This window comes from Bufo bufo, chromosome 2, assembly GCF_905171765.1.
Source record: "Bufo bufo chromosome 2, aBufBuf1.1, whole genome shotgun sequence".
Lineage (NCBI taxonomy): Eukaryota > Metazoa > Chordata > Amphibia > Anura > Bufonidae > Bufo > Bufo bufo.
Genome location: NC_053390.1, coordinates 100447122 through 100462001, shown reverse-complemented (window position 1 = coordinate 100462001; position 14880 = coordinate 100447122). Strand labels below are relative to the sequence as shown.

Below are 14880 nucleotides of genomic sequence, written 5' to 3'. Positions count from 1 at the left end.
AATGATAAAACAACCGTCTGCATCCGTTATGAACGATCCGTTGTATTATCTCTAAAATATCCTTATCTCTAAAACCATTGTAAGTCAATGGGGGACGGATCAGTTTTCTTTTGCGTCAGAGAAAACGGATCCATCACCATTGACTTACATTGTGGGTCATGAGGGATCCGTCTTGCTCCGCATCACAGGACGCACCGAAAAACTCTAACTGATTAATAAATGTCAGCCTATAACTTGCAGACGCTTTAATACCCCTTTAATAACAGAATTATTTCTCTCTGCTACATGGGATTCCCCTGAGGATAGCGTTCTCTGTTGGCAAGGCTAGTGTCAGCACTTCTGCTGCTTTTTTTGTCAATTTATCCTGATGATCTTGGGACAGATTATGCTTGTTAGTATTAATATCATCAACCGTAGGCTTATTATACAGGCAAATTTTATTCTGGTCTTTCAGGTGCCCACAACTTTAATTAAGGCACAGTCTGGCAAACAATCTGAAAAAAATCCATGTATCCACATCTCTCCTTAGATTTAGCGATGTTAAATTGAGGTAGGAGCTTCAGGTAATTGGATAGAACCTATTCAGGCTGTGTTTCCATAATGAACAGAAAATCACAGAGCTCAGGGTTCATTATTCCATTTTTATTCAATGTATCTCCTTAAAAAATAATATCAGTATCTCAAGATGTTCTTTTTTTTATTGCAAAATCTTTTTTTTCTCTTTAAAGGATTATGGTATACGCAGGTCTTAAGATGCCCATACACTCTCAATAGCTGATGGTCGAAAGCCATCTCTCCCAAGAGAGGGAAAAGCCCTTATCAGACACCTCGCCAGGTGGGTTATTTCCCAGGAGAACAAAAGGATCGGGCATTTAACTTTAACACACCTGGTCCTTCCCGCCCTCAATATAATCTGGTCAGGAGGCTCCATGCACATTAGATTGTCAGTCCCACCGTATAGGGTAGCTTCAGATGACAATAATCTAATGTACATGGGGGGCCGTTACTCTATCACCTAAAGATTTTAAAGTGGTTTTCCGATATTTTGATACCGATATCAATATAGGTCATCAGAATCTGATCGTTGGATGTCCAACACCCCTGCCGATCAGCTGTTTGAGAAGGCACCAGTGCTTCTGTGAGCACCACGTCCTTCTAGGTGGTTACCGTACATTGTATAGTGGCCGTGCTTGGTATTGCGCTCAACCCTATTGAAGAGAATGGGGCTGAGTGCGATACCAAGCTCAGCCGCTATACAACGTATGGCGTTGTGCTTACGGAGAAGGCCACAGTGCTCACAGGAGCGCCGATGCTTTCTCAAACAGATGAACGGCAGGGGTCCTAGGTGTCAGACCCCCAACGATCAGATAGTGAGGACCTATCCTGAGGATAGGTCATCAGTATCAAAATCTCATAAAACCTCTTTAACCATGGGAAATGTACTTTTCCTTTGTATCGTACTTTTGATCTGTATACTGTATAATAAAGTCTATTTTGCAAGATAAACCAAGATTACTCACAGACATTTCAAATTAAGATATAAACGTGGGTATAACAAATATCTGGTGAGTGAGACTGTGATTTACCTCTTGTAATAACTTTTCTAATTTTTGCTGCAGCTCCAAAAAATATCTTGAGGTTATGAGACCTTGGTGGGATTTGTCCAGGCAGTCTCGTGCCAGCTCCACGATCTGATGGTGAGTGAAGCTGAGCACGCCATCTGGCAGCGGAAGCACACTGTCGGGGGAATAGTGTGTGATAATGTCCTGAAGTCGCTCTTCCATCTGAGCCGTGGCCTGAAGAGATATGGGCATTGAAAACAAAAGTCGTAAGTTACCTTTCAGAACCTTGCAACAAAACAAAAAAACTACAAAAGTATCAAACAGAATGAATACAAAGAAGTTGAGACAACCATTTAATAAAGACTTCAAAAAAATAATAAAATACCATTTATACAGCTTACACATCAATTCTTCGTTGTTTTCAGGATCCTGACATGCTGTTATAATATAGCACCTGTCAGGAGATTCTATCTGTCCGAACCATGGGTAGCATGAAATCCTGAAAGGCTTCCTTATTACAAACAGCTATGTTTTACTCTGAAACACTGCTGTGTTGTAGAGAAAACAGGTTGAAAATGAGCTGGATTTGGTGATGAGGCAAGGAAAAGCATTGTGAAGCTGCATCTCATAGAAATACACTGGAGATTCTGCACACAGCACACAGATAGTATAGATAGTGTGAGTCACCTACTATATCACTTCTCTCCTAGACATACACCCACATTAGGGTATTGGTGGCCGAACTGTGGTGGCCGAACTGTCCGTCCAGGAAGGCAGATTTAAGTGAAAGTTTAATGTGCATTGGGAGCTCCTGACTATCAGATGTTGAGAGAGATAGATTGGGTGAAATTAATATTTTCACCCAATCCGTTTGTTCTCTAGGGAGATAAGCTCCCCCCCAGTGTCTGAGCTGAACATGAATGTGTATGATGCAGTTGTGAAGGAGTTGAGAGAGATAGCTGTTGGGCGCTCGATCGTTCGGCTAACAGCTATTGAAAGCGTATGGCTGCGCTTTGATGGAAGATGGTTGATCGAACAATCATCTGGTGAATGATCATTACATGTGAACAACCATACACATTTCAGTCCATATTCGGTGGCCACTGGCCAATAACGATGGGCACGAGACTAATGTGGAAGTGCTTTTATGGAACTATCGTTCATGTAATGGTCAACTGCACCATAAACAATCAAGTACTAGTAACAATGACAAACTTATTTTGAGATGGTGATTTTCTAAAAAGATCGCTCATTGATAAATTTTACCTGATTAATGATTTTGTTTGAAATCATCTGTTTTGATCAACTTTAGACTGTGTCACCTTTAAATAGGGCAGACATTATATTTTCTTCAGCACTATGCCTGGAGCTGTTTTAGAGCTGCCAGGATAGATTACGAAGATGACAAAGTAATCAAGTAGTTCACAGGAAGCCAGCCCCAGAGGACAGACTGACATCCTGTCTATACATGGGAGCAAGCACAGCTGGCCATGATGTATACACATGTATGGATGCAAATGAGCTGCCAAAAAAAAAAAGAAAAAATGATGGATTGGAGGGATTCCCGAGATTTTACTGGATAGGTCCTCAGTGTCTGATCAATGGGGGTCTCACCGATCAGATACTGATAACCTATCATGAGGATAGGACATCAGTAGTAAAATCTCAGAAAACCCCTCTAAGGGTACTTTCATACTAGCGTTAAAGTTTTCCAGTATTGACTTACGTCACAGGGGCTCAATACCGGAAAAAAACGCTTTAGTTTTATCCTAATGCATTCTGAATGGAGAGCAATCTGTTCAGTATGCATCAGGATGAATTCAGTTCAGTCCCTCTTACGGTATTTGGCCAGAGAAAATACCGCAGCATGCTGCGGTATTTTCTCCAGCCAAAATTCCGGAACACTTGCCAGAATGCCGGATCCGGCATTAATTTCCATTGAAATGTATTAATGCTGGATCTGGTACCAAAGTACCAAATGCGCAGACCTTTAAGTCTGAGAAAAATACCGGATCCGTTTTTCCGGATGACACCGGAGAGAAGGATCCGGTATTTCAATGCATTTTTCAGCTGGATGCGCATCCAGAAACAAATGCTATCTGTTTGCATACGGATTTCCGGATCCGGCAGGCAGTTCCGGCGACGGAACTGCCTGCCGGAATCCTCTAACGCAAGTGTGAAAGTACCTTAAAAAGGACCTTTCATTGGTTTGTAGTAAGTGAGATAAATATCTGTACCTAGCACCCTGCCTGTTTATTTAAAATAGCGCTCCTGCGCCTCGTTATGGCACCCCGCAAATATCGCGCCCAGTATGCTTATACTGAGCATCGGAGCAATGGGGAGGAGACACAGTCTTTCTCTGTGGGCGTCTCCTTCTCCCATGGCTATAGCGCTGTCCAATCGCAGCGCAGAGCGTCACAGCCAGGGAGGTTTTTCTCCCTGGTTGTGACGCTCTGCGCTGCGATTGGACAGCGCTACAGCCAGGGGAGAAGGAGACGCCCACAGAGAAAGACTGTGTCTCCTCCCCATTGCTCCGATGCTCAGTATTAGAATACTGAGCGCGATATTTGCGGGGGGCCATAAAGAGGTGCACTCGGCGCTATTTTAAAAAAACAGACAGGGTGGCAGCAGGTACATATATTTCTCTCACTTACTACAAACCAACGAAAGGTCCTCTGTAACATTGCAGGCCCCCTGGAGAAGGAAGTCCAGTGCAAAGTGTGTGGGACCATCCAAGGCCAGACCTCCTTTCTAAGAGCCCCACAGTATGGACTGCCTCTGTGGTATGTACATTCCAGAATGATGAAATAAAGAATATCATTCGTATAATGTGTGCTGTACCGCTGATGATTTTGGAATGCTTTGTTTTAAGCTTGGTCTCAAATGCCTGTATGAATCTGATACATCGTAACGTAACATCAATTGTGCACTGTCCTAGAGTGGTTGTGTATTCCATGTTTTGTAATACCTCTTTTATATGTTTAAAATCAATAAACAGATTTTAAAAATAAAGAAATAAAGAATCGGCAGAGAGGCAGTTAGCTATGACTGTAGCATCATTTTCATAATTTCTCCTCACTAATGTATGAAATACTGTTGTATCACAGTTGGACTTGTGCAATTATTGTACAGCATGAAATTTGTAGGCCTTATTAAGACAAATACAGACCCATTTGCAGCATGACAGAGGAATAAGGAATTCTACATACAAAGCAAAGAGTTTGTACGAAACAGAAAATTGCCTAAAATTACCTTAGGGAATCTCTCCTTGTACACATGGTTCATCATAATTATCTCATGGTCACAGCAGGCGGGTGTACGTCCAGGGCTGAAAAAAACCCAAATGGTATTTTAATTTACTTTGCATTAAAAGCAGTTCATACATCAACACAATTACTTCCAAGAACAGAAGTAACACTACAAGCACAGTTAGATCATATGTATGTCTTGGGACTCAAGCACACAACCGCGGGTTTTTGTTCACATTCAATCAGATGCGGACTTATTCACACTGTGTGCTGCCCGCATCCACATGTCAGTTCCATAGCCCCGCAAAAAAACAAAACAAAAAAACATGTCCTATTCCTATCCGGTTTGTGGACAAGGGCAGGACGTTCTGCAAAATGCGGAATGTAAAACTAGCAGGTATCCGCGTTGGCAGATCCGCAATTTACAGACCGCAAAAACGGCAATGGCCATGTGCATGAGCCCTTATAAAGGAGAAGTAGCAAACTGAAGAACGCCAGCCTAGGAGGACTCGGTATCCTGATCTACAGCAGCGCATAGAAGAACGATTCACAATAAGAACCTGAGTGCTTACAGGATAAACACTCAACTGAATCCTACCCCACCCTTCGTGCTACCCTGGAAGAGGTTCATAGGTTTTACCACCAGAAACCGCCCCCCACACAAACGTTTTATAAAATAAAATGTTTTAGGCAAATGTTAAAATACAAGTGTTTTGATAAATATTTAAAAGGGAACATATGAACAGAAAATGACATTTAAAGCTCACATGGAAGTTTAAAAAAAACCATATGCAGACGTACATCTAATTAATGAAACAAAAATGTAATTATTGAACATTTTTCCCCACTAATAATGTGACATAGTATAATATAGTAGTGTACGCTAGAGGACGCATTGTCGGGGGACAGTTGAGCCCACTTGCCCTTTTCTCCTCACTCAGCATAATAAAAATTTCTCCTGGAGCCGAGAACCTAAAGGCCAACATCTACTGGCCAATTATTTTCGCAATTTGCTTGTTTGCAAGTGATCGGAACAATACTTGGGCGATAAAAAAAAAAAAAAAGATCAACAGAGCAATAAAACTTGTGCGTTTATTATTGTTCATCTCCATCGATCGTGACTCTGTAAAAAATTATTGTCAAAGGTGGCACGATTTTTAAGTGGAAATTTCCCAGCATCGTTTAGGCCCCGGATGCATTCAGTGAAACTCACATCATTTTACAAGCAAGTTCAGTCAGTTTTGTCTGCGATTGCGTTCAGTTTTTTTCCCGCACGGGTGCAATGCGTTTTGATGCGTTTTTCACGCGCGTGATAAAAAAAACTGAAGGTTTACAAACAACATCCCCTAGCAACCATCAAACTTGCTCCCGGATGTGATGTGTTTTGTGTCATTCACTTCTATGGGGCCAGGGCTGCGTGAAAAACGCAGAATATAGAACATGCTGCGTTTTTTTATACAGCGCAGAACTGATGCGCGAGAAAAACCCCCATCATGTACACAGAACCATTGAAATGAATGATTCAGTCAGGATTCAGTGCGGGTGCTATGTGTTCACGTCACGCATTGCACTCGTGCGGAAGAAATCGCTTGTGTGAAAGGGGCCTTATTGACTGGTGCGCGGCTTAAAGAGGTTTTCTGGGATTATTATGGTTTTATATATGCTCATGTAGTTGCTTACCTCATGTACATCTTCCAACTGTTTCTTTTTTTTCAATTTGGACTCTCCTGACCAATTTTCCCCATGTAAACAAATCCCTCTGGCTTGTTTCCATCCTATACGTAGCACTTCCAGTTGCTGCATCCAACCAAACCCATGATGCTGTTCTCCTTTTTCTGCCACAGCACTGTTCTAACAACCCCCAACCTCCTCCCACCAAGCTATTTACATAGACACTCCCTGCCTAGACACATAACATCACAGGAAATAAGAAATAGCTTCATAAAGCCCAGAAGTTAGGAGCAAATAAATAAGGGAGAAGAAATAGATTACACAAAGGATGGCAATGCAAACCAGAAAACCCTATTTAAAGGAGCTTGTAAAAATAGTCGCTACTCGCTATGGAAGAAAGGCACCCTTCATCAGGATGGGAGGAGTTTCCCCGATACTGGTGAGATGATCAAGTCCTTGACCAAGACTTTCCAAGCCACTAATCGTTCATTGATTATTTGTAAAATCTTGGCATGAAAATTCATCTTTAGACATACTCATTTCTAGGAACTCCCTCGAAGGTCAAACGACTTCAGATAATACATTAGTGAATCCATGACAATCAGCCTGAGATGCATAATTCTAATCTGCATACGAGTTGACAGGAGTTTAGCATAATATTCCCCACATACACCCGCAGCATTAATCAATATACAGTGAGGTCCATTGCAGGGGGCCATGATAAAGGAAGACTATTCCTTGAAGAGTCAGATCATACCCTTCGTACCTTGCATCTGATGGCTTTGAATTCATCACTACTTGGGTGGGTTTATTCCTAGGCTTGAGGTTCTCCTATCTTACTAATAGATGAAATTCCAGTTTTAGTTATTTTATATGGAGGTTCAATTACTTCTATTCTACGCACTCCAAGCATTTCTAATTCAAGAATCTAACTATCTGCAAGATGGTAGAAAATGACCATTATTAATGGAAATAAAAGTGGTTCAGAATCTCTTTAAATGGGATTTGTCACCCTTTTTTTTCTTTCTTCTGCTAGTTAAAACCAGATAGGTCCACGTCCTATTTTTTCAATTCTATTTCCTGAACTCTTTATGAGGGCTGCCATCTTGTGTTTAGAGATATGCTTTACAGCAGCCACCATAAGCCATAGACACAATGAACAAGGGGAGGGCCTCATTGACGGGAGAGTTTTCTAGGTATGCTCTGTGACCTGTACTGAGGTCAGGAGGGAGCAGATAAGCTGTGTTATCACCTATTGTGAATAGTGGATCCTATGTCTCTCTATATAGGTGATATCCGTTATACTACTCCTGCCTGTAATAATAAGCAGATAACTACAGAAGGGATCTGTACAGACCAAGAAGTGGTGATTATTAAGTCTAGCGGCCAGTGCGATAACTGCAGGATTTTTTAATTTTTTTTATCTAGACATGGAAAATTAAAAAGAACATCACCTTAATTTCTTTAAAAAATTATTAAAGGGGCTGTCCAGTTTCCAATATTGATGACCTATCCTCAATATCAGATTGGCGGTGGTCTGACTCCCAGCATCCCCCATCTCTGATAAATGATTGAAGAGACCACAGCGCTCATATTAGTGCTGCATTCTCTTCACAGTAGTTGCTTGCAGAGTGAGTTACACCTGCGCACGGCCGAGCAGGTAAACGGTGAACATAGAGCCTACACAAGCGCAGCGGTCTTTTTAAACAGCTGATTAGAGGGGGTGCCCAAAGTCGGACCCCCTCAGTTGTGATATTGATGCCCTATCCTGAGGAGACAATCAATATCGGACACCGGACAACCCCTTTAACATAAAAACATTATTTTTTAAACAGTAGCTGTTTTTTCTGATGACACATTCCTTTTCAATAAAGAGACTTTGCACTGAGCACAACCTAATACTTGGAGTAGTATTCACTTGATTATCTCATACACTAGTTAGATGGGGGAATGTCAAGCCCAGGAGTAAACCCAGCCAAGCAAGGATGAATGTCACCGCCATCAGAAGGGACATCTTCTATAAGACTGATCACGTTCTCATAAACCATTTGTATTCAGAGCTTGACTATCGGATGATCACATTTCACGTTTAGAACAAGACTAAATGCAATTCTGATTGATTATTTCTTTCTGTGACAGTACCAGACTTCACACACACCTGAGACTCCTGGAGCGAGGGCGCAGCGGTGTGTTCCGGCATCTGTCATCGCTGGCAATGCTCTCCGTGCAGAAATGTTTGGACAGAAAATGTAGTTCATCGGGTGTTGGTTGATATGGTAACTGGTGTAGCTTCTCCTGGGATGAACAGGATGACTGTGGAATACAGGAAAGGGTTAACATACAGGTGGAATACCTTCACAGACGTTCTTGAGATGTCATTGCCGATTTTGCAGAGCCTACAAAAATTAGCAGTGATCACCATCAAAGGCCGGTTATTGTTTGTATGTCTGCATCTGTCTCAGTGTAAGGGAATCATGTCTACAAAGCACAACTGTCTATTTCAGATTGTAGAAATCTCTTTTAAATGTCAGGCCAGAAGGTTAGTTGGAGGGGAATGTAAAATGGATGATATCAGCAATAAGGATATTTTTGTGTTGACAGGCAAAAGGAAATTGGACAATGACAAGTCATTACTGGCTGGTTCTCTACCAAATGCCCAAATCTCATTGCAGCCTAAAAGAAAATCTTTGATGATGTATCATGAGATAAAAGGTCACCCCAAGCAATAAAGTATGCATTATTCACAGACCTACAGGCAACAGCACACGCAACTCCCATATTGATATCATTTACTATTCTAAAACCAATTGAAATTGGGACAAAAAGCACCGACATGTTCGATAAACACAAAAATTGGCCAGCAGGGAGCAGGCCACGATAAGTACATGCTCGACATAAAATGGGTTCAGTTTAGAACCAGAAGCATCCAAACATCGGAATAAATAGTCAGCAAACATAAAATGATGGTTATGCATCTTCATCAACGTTTCTGCTATTGTTTAGTATGTTTTATTCTGTCCAGTCAATGTATAAAGCAATATGCAACTGCATGGAAACCATCAACGGGCTGCTAATGGCAAAACGGTTATTCGTGTTACGTATCTGTACTTAGCGATTTCTGTGCATAGTATTGCTCGGCTATGGGTCGGATTGGTTAAGTACATGGGCTGATGATAGGAAATAAACATTCCTACATACGTTTCTTCGCCTGACCACTGCTGCATGTACTTATTATGGAGCATTAAAGGGACTCTGTCCCCTAGAACCAGCCCTATTAACTACACTAATGAATGACTAGTACACCAGGCGCTGAGCTCAGGTCAGTCATTTTTATCTCTTTACTCACTTTGTGCCCACAAACCGGCCGTGTGATGCATAGAGGACGCCTCCTGGAGTCTCTTTCATTATGTGTGTGCGCTCAGAAGTCTTCTCTCATAAGGTCGGTTTGCAGACGCATGGCAGGAGAACGGAGGTGAGTATTTAGATAAGAATTATTGATCTGATCTCAGCGTCAGCTGTACCATTCATGCGTTAGTGTAGTTAAAAGGACTTATCTGAGGTGACAGAGTTTCTTTACGAATCCTCAGTTGTTGGCAGGGACGTAGCTAAAGGCTCATGGACCCTGGTGTAAGAGTTCAGCTTGGCCCCCCTTACCTCAGTGTTTTGTGGCCAGGGAAGCACATAGCCTTCCTGTTGCTTGAGGCAAAAATTGAAAAGGCACCCTCCCATGCCAAATTCTTGACCTTACCCCTTCCCTCCAGCCAGAGGTGTAACTTGACCAGCACGCACTTTCTATAATAACAGTGGCTTCTTATGTGGAACATGGGTCTTTTGGCCCCCTCAGGCTCCAGGGCCTGGTAGCAACTGGTACCTCTGCACCCCCTATAGCTACGCCACTGGTTTTTGGCCCTGCACGGCTTGTGTAGACAGAAATGCAACTGTATGTGCCTTTATTATTGCACTGACAATCGTTTGAGCAAATACAGTGTCGATTATGAGCTACTCAATTAACGCGCTATATAAATCGACTTGCAATGTGGTTAAAAGAAAAAATGGACTTGAGTCGTGATTTTTAAGGTGAGTTTTCAGTTTCATATTCCACGAGTCAAACTTAGGGAGTGGATAATTTGCAAAACCCTTTGGACAGACATGGAATAATTCTAGTGCCAGTCTGATAAGCAGCCGGTCAAATATATGGTTAGACAAGACGCTGCAGCCAGAAGTGTGATACAAAACATGGTCCTTAGAAAGATGGAGTTAGGTGTATCCTGCAGAGTCTTGGCCTCAACTTAACAAAACATAAAAAAATATATATATAAAAATCAGGCCTCAGTCATCTCCCAACATCAGTGTCTGACCTCATGGAGCCATCTCTTCCATCAACCCTCTACTTTTCAGTGATCTAGTTTTAAGAGGATAGCTCAGGGTTTGTTTGTAGTCTGTTACCGTGGAGAGACATAACTCTGCAGTGTGGACTCAAAATAATAGAAATATTTTAATTAAAACTATATGCAAAATAGCTTCGTTTTCATATTAGATGCATTGGCACAGTAAAAATAAATGGATGCAAAGTCAGATATAGCAATTAAGCTTTCAAAAAAGAGTGAAGGCTGTAGCAGCAGAATAAGACAGAACAATTTCAAAGTGAAATATATATATATATATATATATATATATATATATATATATATATATATATAGTAAGGGATCGCCTTCTTTCAGGGAATCACAATCACAGATATCTTCACGGACACCAGGATTAAAGTCCAAATGACGGTCTAACTAATACATATAATGGTTTCCCTGCCTCACCTATAATCACAGCTTTATGCACAGGGTCTCAGGCTCCACACCGGGAAGAGATCAGGCTTCACATAGCCTCGTGGCCCCTCAGTCTTCCTGTCTGAGACCACTCAGAGCCTCTGCAGGTCTCTGTTCCAAATCACTCTCTCCCCCAGACTGACATACTAGGAGGTGCTTTATGCCAGCCTAATTACAGCAGGCCTCACCTGCGATCACCTCAGGTAGAAGGGAATACCCTGGAAGGGTGTGGATTGGCAGATCCCACTTCCAGTCCTACCTGCCAATCCGGCCCATAATTAATAAACAAAACTGTCTCAGCAAACTATGCTTTGCAGAGACGACTGCCGCTCTCTGTATTTTAGCTGTCTCACCCAGCTGAGGTACCTGAGTGGGACATACACGCCTTCCAGCACTGTTCCCATTAGCACTATATATATATATATATATACACACATATATATATATATATACATACACACACACACGCACAACAATATATTTGAAGCAGAATAAAAAAATGTGTCCTAGGTATTACTTTACTTAATGCCACGGCTTACAATGTTGAGAAGATTAGTGTGGATGGCACATGCTTCCTAACATTTCACATATACTGTATGTAAGAGGCCATTTATTTTCTGCACAGATGGCATAAAACAAATGAATGACTTTCAGAGGTTCTCCCTGATAATGGGAATGACCTCGGCTTCACGGCAGTGCAGGAACGCTCTTCATCTGGGCTCACTACATATACACATGTTTATCAGATACCTTTGTTTGGATGGTGGCAGAGTTCATTGCAGGGAGCGTGCTGCCACTGATTGCTTATATATTACTGGGAGACTCGCTGCCTCTACATCAAATATTTTATTACTGTATAGACAGGCAGTGTTGACAGTTTCTGATTAGCTACAGGATTTGATTGTCAGAAACAAATCTCCTTTCTTGGTATCCGGACATCTCAAGGATCTCAAGTCCTTGAAACTGAAGTGGGCAACAGGACCTTTAAAATGAGGTTAGCAGGCAGACAGCAAATAAAGTGAACCCCACGAATGCAGGGGACGAATGATGAGGACACGGGGAATACTAAGCAGCCAACTAAATTCTGTGGAGCACTTAGAAACTTTACTATCCTCTATAGTATAAGAATGACAAATGAAGGGCATGTCCCCTTAAAATAAAAGGAAAATCAATACTTTGCCATACACGAGATTTCAGGTGGACATTTTCGGAATATTTTATCATTCGTGGTTGGCCTATGAAGAACGACATTCAAGTTGCTAGCCAATCTCTGCTTTGACCAGTGACCTCCTATTGATGTGGTAAACATTAGGGCCTGTTTACTTGGTTCAATACTCAGGGCAATTATCGGGAATGACCTGTTTGTTCCTTATTACTGCCAGCTGCTTTGGCTTCATTTACATGCAGCGATCATCTCCTCTGCATGCATCTCCATACAGATTAATTTTGAATCGGCAGCACATCCATCCCTGTTTACACAGGGTGATGTGCTGCCCACAAACAGCAAATTTAGATGCCATGAAAGACGTGATTACCCAGAAAAGGAGTATTTGCTTGTTCACTGAGTGACTGGAGGAACCTATACACAAGGCAATGCCCGGCCCATGTGAAAGGGCCCTTTTCTTTGGCGCCACAACAACCAAAAATGACAAAAATAACCAACGCAACTGATTTCCTTTTTCAGTTATAGGTCTTCAATCAGAGTTTGCTATGGTCTTTTATTTCATGAAAGATGGCAACTGATGGCTAAAAGTGGTCAGAATCTGATGTCCTAGATAAAAAAAAAACAGTAAGCACCCATATATTATAGACCAAGTGGCGTTAATGTGCTTGCAACTATCCAAACTTCCATTTGTAGACCAGGTAGTTTCCAAACAACTCATGCAACTTACCCTTTATCATAATGGCCTCAAAGGGGATGCTTGTTTAGAAAACCCATTTCAAATACCATTTTAGGGTATTCTCATTTAGGATTGAGGATTTCTTCACTTTGCACCTACCTAATTTGGCCATAAAAGAGGACATCTACTAACAGCAGCTCTTTCTCTTACGACATGATGTGCTCACGAATTATACAAATAGTCAATTACCATAATTTCTCCTATAGATGTGCTGTTGGGGAATTAAAAACTAATTTCCAGGTTCTTCCACAAATCATAACGGATCACATAATTTTAAGGGGATACTTTATGTGTAGAAGAACCCTTCGATTATCTTATAAGATTATATTAGAAGTTTAATCACAAGCAGTTAAGCAATATAAAATTGCAGTGGAGTCAGTGGTTCTAGAGATGAGCACAATGAAGCAACATATAGTCCAGTAATTGACTTGCACAATGCAAAAGAAGGATGTGACATGCTCTGCTGTCACCACTCGCCACTTGTGGTTTGTATAATCACAGTTTGCGTCATACATTTGAGGCAATACATTTGTATCTACACCCATAAGTCTACTTTCACACTGGCGTTTTGGCTTTCCGTTTATGAGATCCGTTCAGGGCTCTCACAAGCGGTCCGAAACGGATCAGTTTTTCTCTAATGCATTCTGAATGGAAAAGGATCCGCTCAGAAAGCATCAGTTCAGTCTCCATTCCGCTTTGGAGACGGACACCAAAACGCTGCTTGCAGTGTTTTGTTGTCCATCTGATGAAACTGAGCCAAAGGGATCCGTCCTGACACACAATGTAAGTCAATGGGGACGGATCCGTTTTCACTGACACAATCTGGCACAATAGAAAACGGATCCGTCCTCCATTGACTTTCAATGGTGTTCAAGACGGATCTGTCTTCGCTATGTTAAACATAATGCAAACGGATCCGTTCTGAACGGATGCAGACGGTTGTATTATCTGAATGGCTACATCCATGACGGATCCGCACAAAACGCGAGTGTGAAAGGAGCCTAACAATGAAATGTCTTGTAGTATATAAACACCAAAACATCACGTGTACTAACTAAAGTAGTATCTGTTCTTTATACTTTCTCTCCATTTATGATTCACTCCTGATTTTGGCTTCCGAAACTACATCAGGAAACCTGACTGTGTGGCCGTATCCTTTATTCACGCAGTGCAGGCATAAAAGTCTCCAATCACATGGGAAGACTTCTCTCCACAGTTAGGCTTCTTTCACACAGGCGTCGCGTGTGAGGGCCGGATAGGATGCGGGTGCGTCGCGGGAAAATGCACAATTTTTCAGCGCGAGTGCAAAGAGTTTTAATGCGTTTTGCATGTGTGTTAGAAAAATCGGCATGTTTGGTACCCAGACCCGAACCCGGACTTCTTCACAGAAGTTCGGGTTTGGGTTAGGTGTTGGGTAGATTTTATTATTTTCCCTTATAACATGGCTCATCCACTTGTTCGCGCAGCCCGGATAAGGTGAGTTTAATTTTTTTTATTTTTAACCCCTCCAGCCCTATTGTACTATGCATTCTGTATTAAGAATGCTATTATTTTCCCTTATAACCATGTTATAAGGGAAAATAATAAAGATTGGGTCCCCACCCCGATCGTCACCTAGCAACCATGTGTGAAAATTGCACCGCATCCGCACTTGCTTGCGATTTTCACACAGCCCCA

At 41.8% G+C, this 14880-nt stretch overlaps 1 protein-coding gene across 4 annotated transcripts in view; it reads right to left on the bottom strand.

The window, feature by feature from the left end:
- Positions 1-14880, bottom strand: part of LOC120992394 (microtubule-associated serine/threonine-protein kinase 4-like) — a 301883-nt gene that overhangs the window by 74846 nt on the left and 212157 nt on the right. For all 4 annotated transcript variants that reach the window (XM_040421360.1, XM_040421359.1, XM_040421358.1 and 1 more), the window contains 3 exons: positions 8640-8794; positions 4815-4890; positions 1587-1796 (listed from right to left, as the gene is read on the bottom strand). In XM_040421360.1, the coding sequence (XP_040277294.1) occupies positions 1587-1796; positions 4815-4890; positions 8640-8794 (441 nt within the window). The remainder of the gene's footprint in view (positions 1-1586; positions 1797-4814; positions 4891-8639; positions 8795-14880) is intronic.